Raw genomic sequence first — 19344 nt, forward strand, 5'->3', positions numbered from 1 at the left:
GTAGGTTTGGACCAGTGTATCAGAAGGCTAGCATAACCAGGGAGGGATGCACCAAGGTTCAGGTAGTGGTAAGTGGGGAAAAGATATAAAATGTACATGTCCACTCTGGCTGCAATAATGCAAACTGATGTGTTCATCATGGGAAGGGCACAAGGACAAATGAAAACAGTTCGTTTGTCGGAGTGGGAGTGGTGGTAATTTTTCCTCTTTAATTTAGAATTATATTAAGACTGATAAAATATTTGTGTAAAACAGAACAAAAGTTTTTATGGGAAATCAGTGGCGTTCTTTGCTTTGCTCCCCTCCTGCAGCTTAATCGCTTACACGGAACAGTATGTGGAATATGATCTGTTGATTACGCCAGCCGAGCCGTCCAATCCCTGGGTCAGCGACGATATTGCTTTATGGGACATAGAGATGAGGTAAAAAAAAAAATGTTTTAATATTTGGGGGTTGGAGGGATGTAGAAAACAATTCATGAGATTGTGAGATTACATTATTCTCTACTTTAATTTGACTCTATCACTAGTACAGAAACCTCTCAAGTAACCTCTCGACTGAGTTCTGCTTACTCCTGGTTTCTACCTCCTTATAGCTTTGATTTGAACGTGGATCCTTTTTGGTTTCTCTCTGACCCTTTGGATGTCATGATAACTGGGACAGTCCCTCACATTTCCAAGTTCTGATTGCTGGAAGGGAAGAATCTGTTGACCAATTTGTTATTTTCATGTTAGACAGCAGCAACAACAATAATAGCTAGCTGAGCTATTATAATAGCACCACTGACTTGGTGCTGGTCACAATGTAAGTGTCTTACGTGGAATCCCCACAACAGGGAAACAAAATTAATCTCACCATTGAACAGATAAGGAAACTGAGGCACAGAGGAGTTAATGAACTTGCTCAAGGTCACACAGCAAGTAGGTGGCAAAGTTAGGATGAGAATCCAGGCAGAGGGCTCCAGAGCCACAGTTTTCATCACTCTGCTCTTCTGGAGTCCCTGGCAGTGGTGATTCCATCGAGTAACTCCTCACCCGTGAGGGAAGCTGGTGTGTTTATTTAACAGCCGAGGAACCGGAGCCCAGAAGGACTTGGAGCACATTCACAATTACGGAGGGAAACGCGCCGACAAGTCTGGTGTGCTGTGCCGTTGTACCCTTTTGGCCCTCGGCTAGAAGACTTTTTATTTCGTTTTTCATTTCTTGATATCTCTCTCATTTGCTTTCACTCCTGTTCTTTTTCTGGCTTCTTTTCTTGAAATGGAAAAACCTTATAAAAAGTAATAAAAGTCATAGACGCTTATTATAAAAAGTTCAGACTATTCAGACGTGCATAATGACGAAAATTCTCTCTTCCTCCAACCCAGTCTCATTTTCCAGGAAGAACCTTTGTTTATAGTCTAATGCCATGGTTCCCAAACTGCACCAGGGCACCTGGGCCCCTGCAGGGAACTCACGGGGTTCCACGGCATATTCTGAATCTTTGAGGGAAACACAGTGAAGTATGTCACAGTGACATTTGTCACATACTGCATGAGTTTAAGGTAGTTCACCGTTTTCAACATTAGATCGCGTTCCATTCCTTTCAGTGATGTCATATCTCTGCAAATCTGATAAAAAGCAGGTACTGTGCAAAAATCAACATGGCCAAGGAAATGAGGGTGGAGGGGCCCAATCTGATTTCAAGTTTGAGAACATATGCAGTACTCAATAGTGCACATTGTGGCTATTTAAGAATGAAGTAAACCTATTGTTTTTTCTTTCAATTTATATGTATTTCAAATAGCTACTAAGTTGTTAGGACATAAATACATATTAAGTCCTTCAGACCTGACTTTTTAGTAAACAAATCTGTTAGATATTTTGGGGCTGGTCCAGTGGCTTAGCAGTTAGGTTCACCCACTCTGCTTTAGCAGCCGGGGGTTTGTAGGTTCAGATCCTGGGCACGGCCCTATATACTGTTTGTCAAGCCATGCTGTGGTGGCGTCTGATATAAAGTAGAGGAAGATGGGCACAGACGTTAGCCTAGGGCGAATCTTCCTCAGCAAAAAGAAGAGGATTGGCACTGGATGTTAGCTCAGGGCTAATCTTCCTCACACACACAAAGAAAATCGTTAGGTATTTTTTTGGCCCAGGGCACCTGAAAAACTTACTGAGACACTAAGGATGCCGTGAACTCAGAAAGTTTGGGAACCTTTGATTTAGTGTCTATCCCTTTAGATTTGTGTGCCTATACAAGATCGTATCCATAATGGGTTCATTATATACACATTTTCTCATAATTTTTTAATTAACAATATATCCTAGCAGTCTTTCCATGTAAGCACATATACATCCACCTTATCCTTTTTCATAGCTACATAGTGTCCCCTTGCATGAGTGTAGTATAACTTATATAAACAATCCCAGGTCATAAATATTTAGGTTATATCCTTTTTTTTTTTTTTTTTTTGCTAATATAAACAATGATGCAAGGAACATCCTTATACACAAATCCAATTTTTTCTTTAGAATAAATTTCTAGGGGTGGAATTGCTAGGAATGGCAGGCATGTTTTAATTTTAGTTCATGTGGCCAGACTCCTTTTGAGCAAAACTAGAACAAGTTTTTTTCATTCCTGCAGCTTAAAAGTGCCCATTTCCCCACATCCTCACCAGCTCAAACATTATCAATCTTTCATCTTTACAAATCTGGTAGATTAACATAAAAATCTCATTTTACTTTTCATTTCCTTGTTAATATACTTGAGAATCTTAATTATTATTAGATATTCATTTTTCTTTTGTGACAACTGTTTTTGTGTTCTCTGCCCATTTTTCTAGTGACGTGTTTTGTTTGGATATTGGGATATAAAACAGTCATGTTTGCTTGGATCGTGTATTTTATCTTTTCCCAGATATTTTATGTTTTATGAATCTCATTCTTCTTGTTTCTTTTTCTCTTCCTTGACTTTTGCTTATTAATCAAGTTTTGTATTAGCTTTTGTTACTCTAGTTTCTAGTCATATTTACTTTTAAATGTTTTAATTTAAAATGTCATTATTTCATGCAAATAATAACGAAGTATATAAAATAAAAAGTAGAAATTTCCCTTTACCTCACCTAAATTCTATTCTTCTCCAGAGCTAAGTTAACCTGATATATTTTAAACTAATATTTTGAGACACATATTTCTCTGTCAACATTAAAAGAAAAATAATATGAAGATGGGTATCATTTTTCTAATATTTTTGACATGTCTTAGGTAGTCCCTTTAATCTGATCTAAGAACTTAAATCTTTCTTTAACTCAGGGTCTTTTCTTCCCTTTTTTTGGTAAATTACTGCTACTCTTTTTTCCATTCTATCCTTTTTTCTAAGGAAATCCTTTTGTAGGAATTCTGGTCATCTGGGATGTAGCAGCCATATCTCTCTTTTTTTTTTTTTCTATTATAATTTCCATCTCTTAGTCTTTTTACTCTATATTTAAGGATAGAATTCCTTGAATTACTCTCCAGAGTCACCAGTTAGGTTTTCAGTGGTTTCCATTCAGTAATTTTATACTTTAACGAGTTTGTCTTTTCCTCCTGAGTGTTGGGAGGGGTGGCTGACAATCATGCTTTTCATTTCCAAGAATTCTTAATATTTCTTGGACTGCTTTTTCTTAGTAATCTGCTCTGTTCTATTGATGTTTACCCTCTTGAGTCTCCCTGGGGGTGGTATACAGATTTTTTTTTTCATATTTCCCTCTATTTCTGCCACTTAGTCTGTTTCGCAGGGGGTCATTGATCAGATAATCATTGTTTCATTACTCCTGTCACTGTCAGAGCACATCAGTCTTTTCATATACCCAGCAATTTGGAGGACTGCTGGTTTTTGTAAATGAAGGTCTTGGCTTTCAACCCTGGCCATGCATTAGAACCACCTAAAGAGTTTATAAAAAAATACCAATGCCCAGTCCCCTCCCCAGGCCAATTAAATCAGAATTTCTGCCAGTGGACATTGGTATTTTTTTTAAATCTCTCCAAATGATTCTAATGTGCAGTCCTGGTCCAAATGGACTACATCATAGCCAGTGAGGGCTCCCTCAGCAGTAGTGTGGGTCACTGGTTCTCAAACCATAGGGTGCATCAGAATCACCTGGGGTGTCATTAAAAATACAGATGGCCTGGGGTGGTTCTGGGTATCTCTATTTTTAGCCAGCATTCTAGGTGATTCCGAGGCATAGCGCAGTTTGAGAAGTCATGGTGTGGTTCATGGAGTCCACCCTCCCTGCCCCAACCTGGGCAGGCTTTTCTCTGAACACTTCAAATGACTGTAGGGCTTCACCTGAGTGTATTAATGGGAGGACACGAGTAAATCGGCGGGGTTCCCCTCTGGGTCCTGGGTTGGTGGTCCAAGAACAGACTGAAAGACTGCATCCTCTCTCGGAGTAGGACAGATGGCTATGGGGGTCCATGGGTGGTAGAGCCCCACGTTCCCTTAGCATGACCTCCTGCAGCTGGGTGCTCTGCTCTGTGTTTCAGGCCCTGATGGGGTTTCCAAAGTTCTTTAGTTTCCTCTCCACGGTGCTCCCCAATAAGTCCACTCTTCTCCCTCCTGCTGAGGGTCTTAGAGGAACCCGGTTGGATCTGCAGAAGCCGAGAAGTAGGGGAAAAGCTGACTGTCTTTAGAGGCCCCGCTCTTTGCCAAGACATTCTTCCCATCTATATTTGCTGTTCCACCCCTAGGTTACGGAGGCACTGCCCTCTGGTTTTATTGCCCATATTAGAAGCTGGCCAGAATACACCTCCCTGTCCTTAGGAGACCTCTCTGCCATGTGGAGCCTGTGTTCCATATCTCTGAGTTTCTTCATGTGCCCCCTGTCCAATGCCCACCGACAGCCTCTGCTTCTGGTCCTGCTGCTCAGAGCTTGGGGTTTTCCCAGACCTCTGTTGGGGACGCCCATCTTCTTTCTTCTCACATGGTCCCACTGGAGTCATAGGTGGTTCTTGATCAGCTTTGTCACCAGTTCACTCCGCCTGCTTCATACCTTCGTGAAGTTCCTCAAAGTTGTCATCTACCGTAGAAAATTTGTTTGCCTTTACAGATTATGAGGTCTTTTTTTATGCTTCACTGAACTCCAGACTCTTGCCATGTCCCTCTTCCCCAGATCCTCACATGGCTGGCTTCCCTTCTCATTCAAGTCTCGCTCTGCCTTGGTGTCCCTTTCTCAGAAAGGCCTCCGTGACCATTCAATCTCTAGTGGCCACTCCATCCATCCAATCATTCTATATTACATCCTCTTCCTGGTTCTCTTTACAAATAGGACTTAAAATTATATCATCACTTAGACCTGTGTCTGGCACACAGTATACACTCAAAAAGTATAGGTTGGATGAAGGATAGATGGAGAAGTGACTATTTCTTTGGTCATTTCTTGGGTATTTGGAAAAGGAGGAGAGGTAAGTGCATGAATTTAATTCACCTTGATGACACTGGGATTTCCTCCTTCATTCTGGAAAGTCAGCAAAGAAGCATGTGATCATTTTGGAAAATGGTGGTCACCTGGCCTGTTGGTTTATCCTAATCTGTCAGCACTTTGTCCCCAAAGGGGTGCTACCCGCCCCTACAACTAGTGCTCTGGTTCTGCTCCTACTGCTCTGGCTTCTCCCCTAATCAGAACGCCTACCCTATGGCTTTCTGTCCTCCTTCAAGCAGAATCAAGTTCTTTATTACAAGTGAAAATGAAGAGAAGCCATGAGGCCCCATTTCTTCTCCCAGTAGGACATTCCCACCCACTCAGATGCTGGCAGTGGTCACGAACCTGTCTTTGAAGATACGCAGAGTCTTGGATCAGTGCCAACATCCTGCTTCAGTCTAAAGATGGTTCCTGTCCGTGGAACAAAGGCTGAAGGTGACCAATAAAATCTTTAAAAGTCATTTTTTCTCAGTTTCTGTTTTATTCGACAAATGTATACTGAGAACCTACTATGTGCTGTGAAGGAAGGTCTCTCCAGATACAAATGTAGCAAGGTGAATAAGACGTGCTATCCTACCACCTGGCCCCAGGATTCCTTCTCATTTGGCAAAGGACATTGATAAGTCTCTTGGGACACAGAGTCAGGCCCTGAGGGCAGAGGTGTTGGCAGAGACTCAAACAAGTGGAGAGGGTTGTGCTGTGCCTCGTGAGAAGAACGTATTTTTTAATTCCTGTGAGGGGAGACAGTGAGAAGCAAGGGAGGAGAAGGAGCAGAGTGATGAGAGAAACCAGGCCCCTGTGCAGGGCGAGGAGAATCCCTAGCACTGAGGTGTCTAAAGACTTTTAAAAAACAGGAATGTCGAGTGTGTGATTTTTATTTATTTATTTATTTATTTTCTTTTTTGTGAGGAAGATCACCCCTGAGCTAACATGTGCCAATCCTCCTCTTTTTGCTGAGGAAGACTGGCCCTGGGCTAACATCCGTGCCCATCTTCCTCCACTTTATATGAGACTCCGCGACAGCATGGCTTGACAAGCAGTGTATCGGTGCCCACCCGGGATCTGAACCCCGGGCCACCGCAGCGGAGCGCGTGCACTTAAGTGCTGCACCACCGGGCAGGCCCGAGTCTGTGATTTTTAAATTGTCTGCTGCTGGGTGGTGCAATGTGTACCACCTTCTCAAGACCCTCCAATTTGACCCAGTCAAGGCTTCTACCCTCTCAAACGCTTCATGTGAAGGAGGGTTTTGGTGAAGATGAGCGAAGGTGTGTGGGAGAGTAGAGGCAGCATGTGAGAAAGCAGGACTCCCTTGGGAACTCACGGTAGACTGAGGGGGCCTCTGATTTCTGCTGGGCATGGACAAAGGGGTCCAGGTAGACTCATTGCAATGTCCAGGGTGGAGGACATCACAGACAATATCTGGATTCCACAAAGATGGACATATTGTCTCTGCCACGTGGAGGTTATAGACAGCCCAGTGGAAGATGGTGACAGGGTTTAAAAGAATAATTGGCAAGATGATGCAGGATGTAGCATAAATAATAGAAAACTGTGCTTTAATCCTTTCTCCTCAGACAAACTCTTAGATCTAGAAAGCCAAGAATGAGAAAGTATATTTTCAGAGAGCAATAAAATGCTGCCCTTTTAAAGGATGAGCAAACTACACCTCAAGTCTATCCAATGGAAATTCTGAGAAGTAAAGTTTTATTAAAGAAAAGAGTGATAGCAGGACTCATTGAGGAAAAATCAGACAAAATTTACCAGGTCACGATTGAAGAGAATTCTGTTATCTAAACACTGTTAGGAGAGTGTGTCAGGAAAGTCTGTGGGGAGTGTTCCTGGCAGTGCCACTAACCAGATAGCAGATCTAACAAAAACCTGGCATTGCCAGCAGAATTGTGGGTCACAATTTGCTCTCTCCGCATGATTTAGATTTAGCTTTCTCTCTCTGCTGGGCATCAGGCACATAAGAAAAGAGCTTCAAGGAGCCTGGCTCATCCTTTTTGGCCATAGGCATCCACTCCCAGCCAGCCTGACCTGCTGAGAGGCAGGGACTGTCCCCGAGCTGCCCGTGCCCAACAAGTTTGATAGAGCTATTAATCCAGGATATTAGTCGGGCTCCTTCTCTGTGGTAGTCAGTCTCCAATTATGGCCCCATCAGTGCCTTCCCTCTTTGTATGCATGGGCCACTTCTTACATCAAGTGGAGACATCTCCCTCCCTTTTCATCTAGGCTGGCCTTGATGCCTTATTTGACCAATGGAGTGTGGCAGAAGTAACATTCTAAGAACAGGTCATAAAGCAGCTCTGTGGCTTCTACCTCAGTTGTTTAAAGCATTTGCTCCTGAGACATTCCTTCTTGGAACTGTTGGCCATGCTGTGAGAGGCCCAAGCCATCGAGGAGGCCATGAGGTCCACAGCCTCAGGTGAGCTCCCGGCCAACAACCAGCATCAACGGTCATGTTATGAGCCATCTTGGATGTCCAGCCCAGTCGAGCCTTCAGATGACCCCACCTTCAGCTGCCATCCAACTACAACTACTTGAGAGACCTCAAGTGAGAATCACCCAGCTGAGTCCAGTCAATCTATGGGATGATGAGAGAGAATAATAGATTGCTGTTTTAAGCCACCGAGTTTGGGGATCGTTTGTTACACAGCAATACATACTTGGATCACTGCCCATTGGAGTATTCAGGACCCTCAGGTTGTTCTTGGGGCATCAAAATTGCAATCGTTCCTGCAATAGCATTGGCCCTGAAATGGGGTCACTGAGTATTATCTCTTTAAGGAACTGTCCCTTGTTTTATAATTTTGCTAATAACTCAGAAATCTTTTGAAGATAGCTTACATCTCCCTCAAAATCTTAGTTTAGACATCAAATGAAGGAAATGTAATGGAAGGCAAGGTAGTGGAATGAAAAAACACAAAAAGCTTTAGAGACAGGATGACCCAGGTTATAATTCCAGACTGCCACTTACTAGCTGTGTGGCTTTGGGCAATCTGACCTCTTTTGAGCTCTGGAAATTTAAATACAGTCATGTGCTGCATAACAACATTTCAGTCAACACAGAACTGCATATACAATTGTGGTCCCATAAGATTAGTACCATATAGCCTAGGTATGTAGTAGGCTATACCACCTAGGTTTGTGTAAGTACTGTAGGGGTGGAAGACATTTTTCTCTACCCTTCTAGGTTCTTCTGGCTGGTCTAAGAATTAAATTGACATGAGACAGATTAAGAGGAGAAAAACAAATTAAAGTTTAATAACATGTATACATGGAAGAAATCCAGGAAAACTGAATAACTGGCCAAAATGGCCTAAGCCCCCACCTTAAATACCATCCTCAGCTAAAGACAAAAGAAGATGTTGGGGGTGGGGAGAGTCAAGGACTTCAAAGGGAAGGAAGGCAATTAAAGAGGCAAGTGAAAAGGAGCAAACATTTGGAAAACAAGTGTTTGTTTGGCCACATAGAAACAGAAGAACACAGAGGGGATCCCAACAAACAGGCTTGTCTAGGTTCCTCCCTGCCTACCACCTGTTCATGTTATGCTAAGATGATAGCTCGCTTCCCAAGACAGGTTTTTTTATTTGAATTCTTTTAGGCAGTTAAGGGGGAGATAACAAGAAAAACTTTCTGAGTCTTTTATTTCTTAAAAATAATCAGCCTAAAATAATCCCCATGTTAAAGAGACACATTTTGGGATGGCAAATTTTGTTCCACTTCAGTATACTCTATGCTGTTTGCACAATGACCAAATGGCCTGAAGACGTATTTCTCAGAACACATCCTTGTCGATAAGTGATGCATGACTACAAATATCCACCTTCCTTGCTTATACTGAGATTCAAAGGGACCACTGTAAGGAAAGCTCCTTGCACCATGCCTAGCACTACGTAGACCCTGCAGAAACGAGTGTTTTTATAGATGACTGCTTCCTCTGAATCTGGCTTTCTTGTTCTCACTTTGGGAGATTTCCTCCATGCTCTTTAGTTGAGAGATGAGCTGGAATGAAAGATGGACTTTCTTGGAGCGCCACCATTCTTTGCTATGTGTTGGTTTGGGCTGCCCAGTGGGAGGAAGGAATTTTGTGAGAATCAATGGGCGTAGAACACAAATAAGAGTTAGAAAAGGCATCCAGTAGCGATTAGAAAATGCTGTCAGGATAAGGACACATCACCCACATCACTATACACATTTTCTTATTGATTTCCTCCTGATGTTGAACACTTGCTGTGTGAAAAGCACTATGGTGAATACAAAGATGCATGAGGCACGGTCTTTGCCCTCAAAGAACTCCCAAGATAGCTGGAGAGACAATGACACAAACCCTTAAAAATCTAAATGATGATCCAAACTATAATAAAAATATGTTATAAGGAAGCATTTCTACACAATGAATGGGAATAAGGGGGCTGTGAGTTCTGTGGATTATTTGTTTGAGTTGGGCCAAGGGAAAGTTATTGTACCAGTCACCTGGGGATGAATACCCAGAGATATTTTAATTTTCAGAAATATTTTATAACCACAGAGACCATTCAGTGGTAGAAACATGTTCAAATCTGATCTTGAACCTTAAAGGAGATAATGCTTGGAAAATACCCAAGTGATGCAGGAAGCACACATATAGAGAAGTTGTATCCAAGAAGCTCTTAATAGAATAGATCCCAATGACCAAATGTAGAAAAAAAGGAGCAGATGTGGAGCGTCCAGGTGTATAAATAAGATTGTGAATAGTGGGTAGTTGAGGGAACCCAGATATACTAGGTTAAATAGTGTCACCCAAAAATTCATATCCTTCCCAGAACCTCAGAATGTGATTTTATTTGGAAATAGGGCTGTTGCAGATGCAATCAGCTAAGATGAGGTCATACTGGAGTAGGTGGGCTCCTAATCCAATATGACTGGTATCTTTATGAGAACAGAGACACAGGCACACACACAGTGAATGCCATGTGTAGACAGACACCCAGGGAGAAGGCCGTGTGACGACGGAGGCAGAGATTGGAGTGATGCAGCTGCAAGCCAAGGAATGCCAGGTATTGCTGGCAACATAGGAAGCTAAGAGAGAGGCATGGAACGGTTTCTCCCCTAGAGCCTTTAGAGAGAGCGTGGCCCTGCCAACACCTTGATTACAGATTTCTAGCCTCCAGAACTGGGAGACAATAAATTTCTGCTATTTTAAGTCACCCATTGTTGGTAATTTGTTATGGCCATCCTATGAAACTGCTACCCCAGGGTATCCTGTCTCTCCGGACCTCCTTGTTTCTGCTGAAGGCTGACCTTGCCGCTTTCTGGATGTCCCAACCTCTGTCCTAGGCCTCTGATTCTGCATCTAATATGACACTCCAAGCTGTCTGGCCTACCCCAGAAATGGCCCTTCTCCCACCCCTGACATCACCAAGGAACCCAGTGGGATGAATGTGGACTCACCACTTGGTACCAGAAAGTGGCAACACTGGTCGTGGGTATGCGTCCGTGATGCAGTCACCACAAAGACTGAGCAACTTTCCACACCTGGCTCTCTGGGCACAGCCTTTGATCAGGATGCAGCACCATCCCTGCAGAGCCCTGCAACCTTGGATGGCAAAGAGCAGATGGTTGAGCCCATTGCAGGTCACAGCATGATCATGGCAGAAAGAGATGATAACCTGCAGCTCTCTGGGGCTTACATTTGGCTGCTCCTCAACTCCAGGGGGATTTCTCCGTAAATAGTACTTTTTTCCCCTGGAAAGCTATTGAGTTTGATTGGTTCTGTGGCTTCTGTTTGAGACAATCCAGGATCTGTCTTCTTTTCTTATTGTAAAAGGCCAAACCTGGAACTTTGGAAGAAATCGTTCATGGAATTCTCCCTGTTTGACCTGATGGGCTTGGTCTTCCACCCTGACCCTACTGGGCTCAGCCTGGAAACGCACAATTGTGCACAAGAGCTTCCAGAACCCCAAGCACATAATCTCAGAATTAGAAGATCCTGCTGCTGCTGATTACGTGTAGCGGTGCAGAAATAGAAGGGTTGGGTTTGAATCACTAAAGTCCAGAGCTATGCTTTCCAGTGTAGTAGCCACTAATCACATGTGGCCTCTTAAATTTAAACTTTAATTATTTAAAATTAAATAAAATTTAAAATTCAGTTCCTCAGTACGACCTTCCAAGTGCTTAATAGCCACAAGAGGCTAGTGGCTACCATATTGGAGAACACAGATATAGAATACTTCCATCACTGCAGAAAGTTCTCTTGGGCAGCACTGGTCTAGAGCTATTGGTTTTTCCAAACCTTTCAACACATATGCTCTCTTCCCCTTTTTACTAAGTGTAATTTTCTAAGATAAATATTGAGAATATGTCAACTCCATAATAAGAGGAAACACGATTTTATTCACCTAATGTCTGTTAGAGATAATAAAAAGTATGTACCTATTTTTAAAAAGAGGGCAAGTAAGTATTGCTAGACTAATGCTTCTCAAAGTTTAATGTACAGTTAAATCTCCTGGAGATCTTGTTAAGCTGTGGGTTTTGATTCTACACGTCTGAGATGGGGCCTGAGATCCCACCACTGGGCCTAGACCACTTCTTGAGTGGGAGATTACAACACATGGCTTGTGAACTAGAACTCTGTTGCTGCTTGAAGGGTTTGGGGAATAAATACAGCAAGTGAACTGCAAATGGAAAGACTGAAGCTCAAGGAAATATCTCATGCTTCCAACACCAAAAAAATAAGACCAACCCCCTCCTTTGATCTGAGGAGAGTACACAGATGGGAGGCAACAGAGTGAAGGGGTGCAAGTCAAGTCTGGACTTGAGTCTTGACTCCATCACTTCCTAGTGTGTCCTTGGGCAGATATCATTAGGCCTCAGCTTCCCTATCTGCAAAATGGGGACAATACTAGTACATTTTTCGCAAAGTAGTTGTGAGGACTCAGTGAGTTAACTTGGAACGATGCCTAGAACATCATAAACACTGTGCAGGTGGTTGTTAAATCAAAAAATGAATGCAACATTCTGCTTCTAAACAAGTGAATAGTTGTTTAGGTTTATCCTGGATGAGTTGATTCTTTTTTTTTTTTCCTGAGGAAGATTGGCCCTGAGCTAACATCTGTTGCCAATCTTCCTCTTTTTTGCTGAGGAAGATTTGCCCTGAGCTAACATCTGTGGCCAGTCTTCCTCTATCTTGTATGTGAGCTGCCACCACAGCATGGCCGACAAGTGGTGTAGGTCTGCGCCCGGGAACCAAACCCGGGCCGCTGAAGCAGAATGCACGAAACTTAACCACTAGGCCACTGGGGCTGACCTTGATTCATTTCGGACCAGTTGTGTGTCACTTGGATCCCAATAGGACTCTGATTCTTCCCTGTGGATTGAAGAAGTGGTGGGAGATAGGGACAATGTCTTTAATGAAAGGTTGGAGTCACGAGGAATCTCAGTGACTTAAAAAAAAGTGAAAAAATGATGGACTCAAGAGTTGGGCCTATAACTGATGGGAATGGCCCAGGGAAGCTAAATCAAGGAGGTGGTTGTATTTCCTGTAGGCAGCAGGCACTTGGTGGGCGTCCTGGTGGCCCTCACTTAAGCGTTACCCCTTTCAAATGCCTTCTTTAAAGAGACTTTTTACTGTTGGCTAGTGTTGGTGTACAAAAGTCCACATTTGGAGTTTGTGCAGTTTTTATAGAATCTGTCACTTCAACAGGAGACATTTCTCTTTGGTGTGTGGCAGCGAAATAGATTTAAATTGTTGAAGAGCGTATGACGTTGGTATTGATCATTTTTTAAACCTTTGTTCCCCCTACAAGCAAAGAGCCCAACCAGCAACGGGTAAAGAGATGGGGCTTCTCTTTCGACGAGATATTGAAGGACCAGGTGGGGAGGGACCAGTTTCTACGGTTCCTGGAGTCCGAATTCAGTTCAGAAAACCTCAGGTAAATCTCTCAAAGGTTTGAGCTGTGTGCAGAGTGTGAATGAAGATATTTGCATAATCAGTCTCTCTTTCTGCCTCCTTTTCTCAATAAAATGTTACGGTTCAAATTCAAGTTCCAGCTAACCTCACTAAGGTTGAAATGGAGAAGGACAAACTTTATACACAGCTTTGTTATCACTGTATCAGCACCTGCCAACACCAGATAACGTTGTTCAAGTCGTTGGAAACATGTCTCCAATAATAAGTAAGTGGTCTTTAGTTAATAGGTGGTGTCATCAAATGGATTTGATGACACCACCTATTAACTAAAACCATGGAACCAGGCAGCTTCAGAGTGGAAAGGCAGCTCGGAGACCCTCTCTTTCGAAGCTTCCCAGCCTGGGCTCCTGAATACTTCACAGGCTAAATAGAAGAAAGAGGGGTCAGTGGGCTGATTTCAGAATTTCAGAAAGCCAAACTAAATGTCATTCGATAGCTGGAGACATAACTATAAAAGCTAATTAAAACATGCTTTTCCTTTTGGAGGGAATTCTGTCAACTCCATGTGTGCATAATTAGTCTGGTCACCTGATACTAATGAGAACATCTGATTGTTTCTACTGGTCTATGACTAATAAAGATGAGAGAAAATGTATTAATGTGTTCATAGCTACTGTACAGTAGAAGGAAAAAATAAAACTTTCAAAACATGGGGTCCATTGTGAGAGGAAGGAAAGGGAGTGCATTGTAAAAGAAAGTGTCCTTGGTCATGAAAAATGTGGGAACTCGTGATTTACTCAGGCTTTCATTGCATTAGATGTAGAAACACAGGGGCCGGACCGGTGGTGTAAGTGGTTAAGCGCGCGCGCTCCGCTGTGGTGGCCCGGGGTTCACCGGTTCGGATCCCGGGCGCGCACTGACGCACTGCTTGGCAAGCCACATTGTGGCGGCGTCCCATATAAAGTGGAGGAAGATGGGCATGGATGTTAGCCCAGGGCCGGTCTTCCTCAGCAAAAAGAAAAAAAGAGGAGGATTGGCAGATGTTAGCACAGGGCTGATCTCCTCTCAAAAAAAAGAAAAAAAAAAGATGTAGAAACACAGACCCATGGAAAACACGACTTATCTAAGACCCCTTCGTGGTCTTAGCAAACTGGTGACTTCTCAAGAGGTAAGATGGAAATCCCAGTGTTTTTTCTTGGCCACCAGTTTCTCTTTTATATACTAGGTTAATTCTCATCTTCCAATGGCATTTTTTTTTTCAAAAATAGTGGTTTTATTAATTTTTTAAATGTTTTTTAACTTTAAAAAGGCAGAGCATTTACTGTGGGGAAAGCACTGTTCACTCTAGTGGTAATGTGCAAAATTTATGTTATTTATTTGGAGTTCAAGATGATATCAGTCCCATACATCAATCACATGATGTTTATTACACACCTATGCTCCCTCAAGAGTCTGCTGAGGGACGCAAGAAAGTCAAGATACATGATCTTTGCCTACAACAGCCTTGTAGGTCCTTGAGGAAAAAACACAAGAAACTATTAAGTCATTAAATGAATATAAATGAGTGTAAACTCTAAGAACTGTTTTGGAAGTGTTTTAAAAAGGGAGAGATGAATGTAAGCCAGAGTAGGCAAATGATAAGCTGGACTTTGAAGAATACACCAGAGACTGACAGACAAGCAGGAGGGAGGGAGAGTATTCTAAGCTGGAAGACCTATGAGCAAAGATGTCCCAGTGAGACTCACCCACACCATAAAGTCCTGGGAGGACTGTAGATGCCAAATAACTGTGTGTATCGATGCCTGTCCAGGCAGCCATATGCCTATTTTAAACCAGATAAGGTTGAGTATCTGATTTCAGGTTATGACACCAGAGTTCTTTCTTTACGCTGAGGCATTATTCTAAACACAGCTCAGAGCTTCACTTCAATTCCTAGTCAAGTATTTGTAACATAAGCCTTGATTTCTAAAGCTCTTCATCAGAGTGGTGCTCAGACCAGCCTCCCAGGCTGTGCCTGGAGGTGGGTTCTGCTTGGAAAGCAAACCCCTCTGTGGCCAGCATGTTGTGCCCAGGCAGCCTTTCTGTACAGCCAGTTCAGCCTAAAGTGTCACCCTGGCTTCATTCCCATCAACCATCCCTGGGAGTCCGTCTCATCTCTGTCCCCTCTCGGTCCCTAAGATGGAGTGGTATGGAGCCCCCTTTACCTGATATTTCTTAGCCCATGAGTGGCCTTATGACCCTCTGCCACCTACATTGTTATGGAGACTTTAAGGAATGACCATAGGGTCCTGGTCATAGCGAGGGGCCCAGGGACAGGAGCATCTGCTGGCTGGGCACCACCGTGCCCAGTCTGAGTGTCACCAGAGCCCTATATCAGTTCAGACTGGTTTCAAGAAATATGCATTACATTTAAGGCTGGGAGTGCACGGAGGTGTGTGTCCCTGGCAGGTGTTCAGCCCCTCATCCTGCCATTACCTCTTGTGCCTCTGCCAGCTCCTTCCTCCAGTGCCAGGAGGGCCACATTCAATCTGGGGTGAAGGAGTGTGTGTGAGTGTGCCGGTGACTAATCGACACCCCCAGCGTGAATGCATAAATCCAGACTTAAAGAGGGTCCCCTCTGATCCATGACAGGAGAGAGGATAAAGAAAATAGCATGGCTGGAGATAAAAGGTATAGCCCAAGAGCTTCTAAACTCCTCTCTGGAGGCCCAAATTGCACTTTCGTGATAGTCAGCATAATTGGATGTGTGAGGGGAAGCTCGGTTTTAAATCACACAACTTTAGGACTCTAGTTACCCATAACCAGGTTGTTTCTCCCCCTTCCCTTTGTATTCATTCGTTTGGCCACAGATGTTGGTTTAGCACCTACCATGACCCAGGTTCCAGGGTCCCAGAGCTGAGCACGTTTTACCCTTGTGCAGGGCGGCCACGTGCGGCCCTGCGGATGCACCTCCACTGTGGTCCGTGGGCATGGCGCCCCCTGGAGCTGTGCAACGTGGCGCAACTTGAGGATCCTCCCGACCTGTTGTGTTGGCTGTGCTGGGGTCATCCCTTCTCCCCAGGATTGGTCAAGAGCCCAGGCAACTGGCTTTGGAGCATGGGAGGAAAAGAGAGAGACTGACCAGAACTCGACTGGATTCATTGCGAAGGCCTCTCCGCTTCTGTCTTCCTGTGTGCCCTTGCATCTCTCCAGTGAAAAGGGTACTAAGATCGTAACATTTTTGCACAGCACATAGAAAAATTTTGCCAATTAAGTAGCCAAGTGGTTGAACTTATACCAGAGCTTCAGAATGCAGAGCAGAGGAGCCCCGAAAAGAATAGGTATTGCTCTCACAACAGCAAAGCGTCAGCCTGGATCCTTTAAGGAAAAATGTCTGTGATAATACAATGTAGGTTGAAGTCCCCTTTGATCATTTTTCTTTTAGGTGAGCCTGTGAGATGTGGGAGGGTCATCACCTCCAGGGCCTAGAGGGGGCATGGCCAGCGCATTTTGCTGCAGACAGCACAGCGTGTGACTATATGCTCTCTGTGGCACCCTGAGCTGAGCCCAGGGCTCCATTGGGACTGGGTGGGCCCCCGAGACAGGACTTGGCTCGGGGCCTTTGGAATGCATGTGGCCTCTGGTGCACAGGGTAGGGACCTCCCAGTTCCAAAGCAGGGAGTTCCAGTGAGTTCTCTGGTCTCATCATCCTCCCTTCTCTGTGTGTCTTCCCAGAATGGTGACAGGAGCCCCTTGCCACCTGTGCCTCCTCTCCATCTCCCCTGCACAAATCTTTATCCTCCCTGTCTTGACACTGTTGCCGCACGGCAGGGCATGAGTTAAAAATGAAAACCCTCAGCAAAGAGCGTCCCCCGTACATTTTTTATGAGCTGTAACGTCTCCTGAGAGAACATGGTTGTTCTTCTAACCTGCAGATTGATTATCCTAGTTCCACACAGTGTCAGCTGAAGGGAGCAACAATTAAAGAGAGCACCTGGGAGTTGCCAGGGTTGCCTGGAGAGCTCCCCTCTCCGACAGTTGCCCCAAGTCCTAGGAAGACCTCGAAGGTTGTCCAGGCCTGGTGGGATTCACCACTAACCAAACACATGATTAATCTCAACAGAGGTGGCTCACAAATGCCGTGACGATCCGCAGCATTTCAGCCACTGCCCAGTGAACATAGCTCAGCTGCGGTGCTGGTAGTAGTTGCTAATGTAGGCACCGGAGGATTTCAGCCCAGCCAGAGACAAAGTCACGTTGAATCCCGTGTTCCTAAGTCTCTGTTGACCAGCAGAGGGCACAGAAACCCTTCCTTCTGCTTGGAGTTTGCTTGTCTCTGGAAGTGAACTACAAGCTGGATTTTTCTAACCCGTGAAAATCGTCGTTTAGGAAAAGATATGTAAGCTAGGAACTGAGGGGCTGTCCAGACCTCCTGGCAGGATGGAGAATGACCAACGGCTGCGTGGTTTCCCTTGTTCTAGCCAGCTTTAAGGAGAAAAGCCCATTCACAGTCCGCATCCTGGTCCTGAGGAAGAGAAGACCCCTGGGACAGCCCCGGACTGCCCACAGTCCCGTCTACTGCTGCTAGGCTGGTGGTGTCTGAGCCCCGCCCGCCTCCCCACGAAGGCCAGCTTCCGACCTGCATTCCTGAGCCGTTGACACACATCAAGTGCCAGCACACGGGCTGCCTCCTCCTCTGATGACTCGGGAGAGGCAGAACAGGTGGCCTCCCTGATACCAGTGCGTCTTTGTGGCCTGCCAGTCATGACAGCCTTGCTGCTGCAAGCCACAGGGGCTTAGTGCAGGATGGGTGGAGAGACGCCTCGGCTGGCGTCTTCCTCCGTGCTGGGGTCCTCGAGGAGGAGCAGTACCTGCAGGCTTTTGATAAGAGCAGAAGCTGCGTAGGCCTCCAGGGGCCTCCCGTCAGCTGTATATGTGCAGAGGGAGCTTTTGTGGCTCTCTTGGGGAGAGTGTGGCCAGATGGCCGGGACTCAGAGCTCCCAGCTCAGGCCTGTGGGCTCGCAGACGGCAAACACAGACCAAAGCCTGTTCTGAATTTCAAATTGACACAAAGGTTCTTCGAAGCTGGTGATGGTAAACACATATGGGATGTCAGGATGCTGTTGTGCAGCATTTTTGCTGTCACCTGAGAGAAATAAAGCAGGTCATCTCCAAGGTGGACAGAAGGCCAAGAAGGTCCTCATGCTTGCAGGGAGAGAAAACTACTATCTGGAGCATGTCATCCCTCCTCCCCCTCCTCCCCCTCCTCCCCCTCCTCCTCCTCAAGCATGCCCATTGTTTCTTCTTGTACTTTTTTTATTCTTATTTTTATCTGACAAAGGGAAGCTTTTAATTTTTTATATAAAAGTTTACTAAATTTGATTCTGAAGTTTCCATGTCCGTCAGCTCCAGACATTCCCTATACCCAGCTGAGTGATGTGCATTAATGTAGCGCCCAAATCATTCTGCAAAAGCGACCCCGAGGCCTCAGGAACTACAGGGAGCCTGCAGAGCTCAGAAGCTGCTGGGGCCTCAGGGGCCTTCCCAGAGGGGCTCGATGGCTCCTCCTCAGAGCAGCCTGGGGCAAGGGACAGAGGATGACAGAAGTGGACACCCCACACGGCATTGATTGAGGGGGCAGAAAATTGCCCGGGTGTCATCCCTCTGTGTGAGCAATTGCAGGGTCCAGTAGGATTGGGAAAGTCTCTGGCCCAGAGAAGATGCTTCCAGCCCAGGGGCTCAGCCCAGAGGCAACTTCCTGCGAGGGGGCTGTTCTCCCATCTGCCCCAGCACATGGCTCAGAGGCCTCACAGAGTTAGTCTTTGTTGAGTTACCCATTAGCACTCCTTCTAGTCCTTTGAAAAACCAACACCAGCTTCTTTCTTCACAGCTGAGTTTTCTAAATTTCACCTGCCTGTCCAACACTGTCTTCCAGGCGAAGAAAGCCTTATAGGTACTGTCATCACCAGATGACCATTTTCATCCTTATGCGTTCGGCCACCTTCTTTATTTCATGGAGACCTCAAGGGTGGGACAG

The 19344-nt window shown here is 44.9% G+C and overlaps 1 protein-coding gene across 7 annotated transcripts in view; it reads left to right on the plus strand.

Annotated features, from left to right (window-relative positions):
- Positions 1-19344, plus strand: part of RGS6 (regulator of G protein signaling 6) — a 174189-nt gene that overhangs the window by 113308 nt on the left and 41537 nt on the right. For 4 of the 7 annotated variants that reach the window (XM_058567939.1, XM_058567940.1, XM_058567943.1 and 1 more), the window contains exons 11-12: positions 312-422; positions 13225-13350. In XM_058567939.1, coding sequence (XP_058423922.1) covers positions 312-422; positions 13225-13350 — 237 coding nt within the window. The remainder of the gene's footprint in view (positions 1-311; positions 423-13224; positions 13351-19344) is intronic. The other 3 variants (XM_058567941.1, XM_058567942.1, XM_058567944.1) reach the window with 1 other exon arrangement.

Source organism: Diceros bicornis, chromosome 24 (genome assembly GCF_020826845.1).
Source record: "Diceros bicornis minor isolate mBicDic1 chromosome 24, mDicBic1.mat.cur, whole genome shotgun sequence".
NCBI classification, from domain to species: Eukaryota; Metazoa; Chordata; class Mammalia; order Perissodactyla; family Rhinocerotidae; genus Diceros; species Diceros bicornis.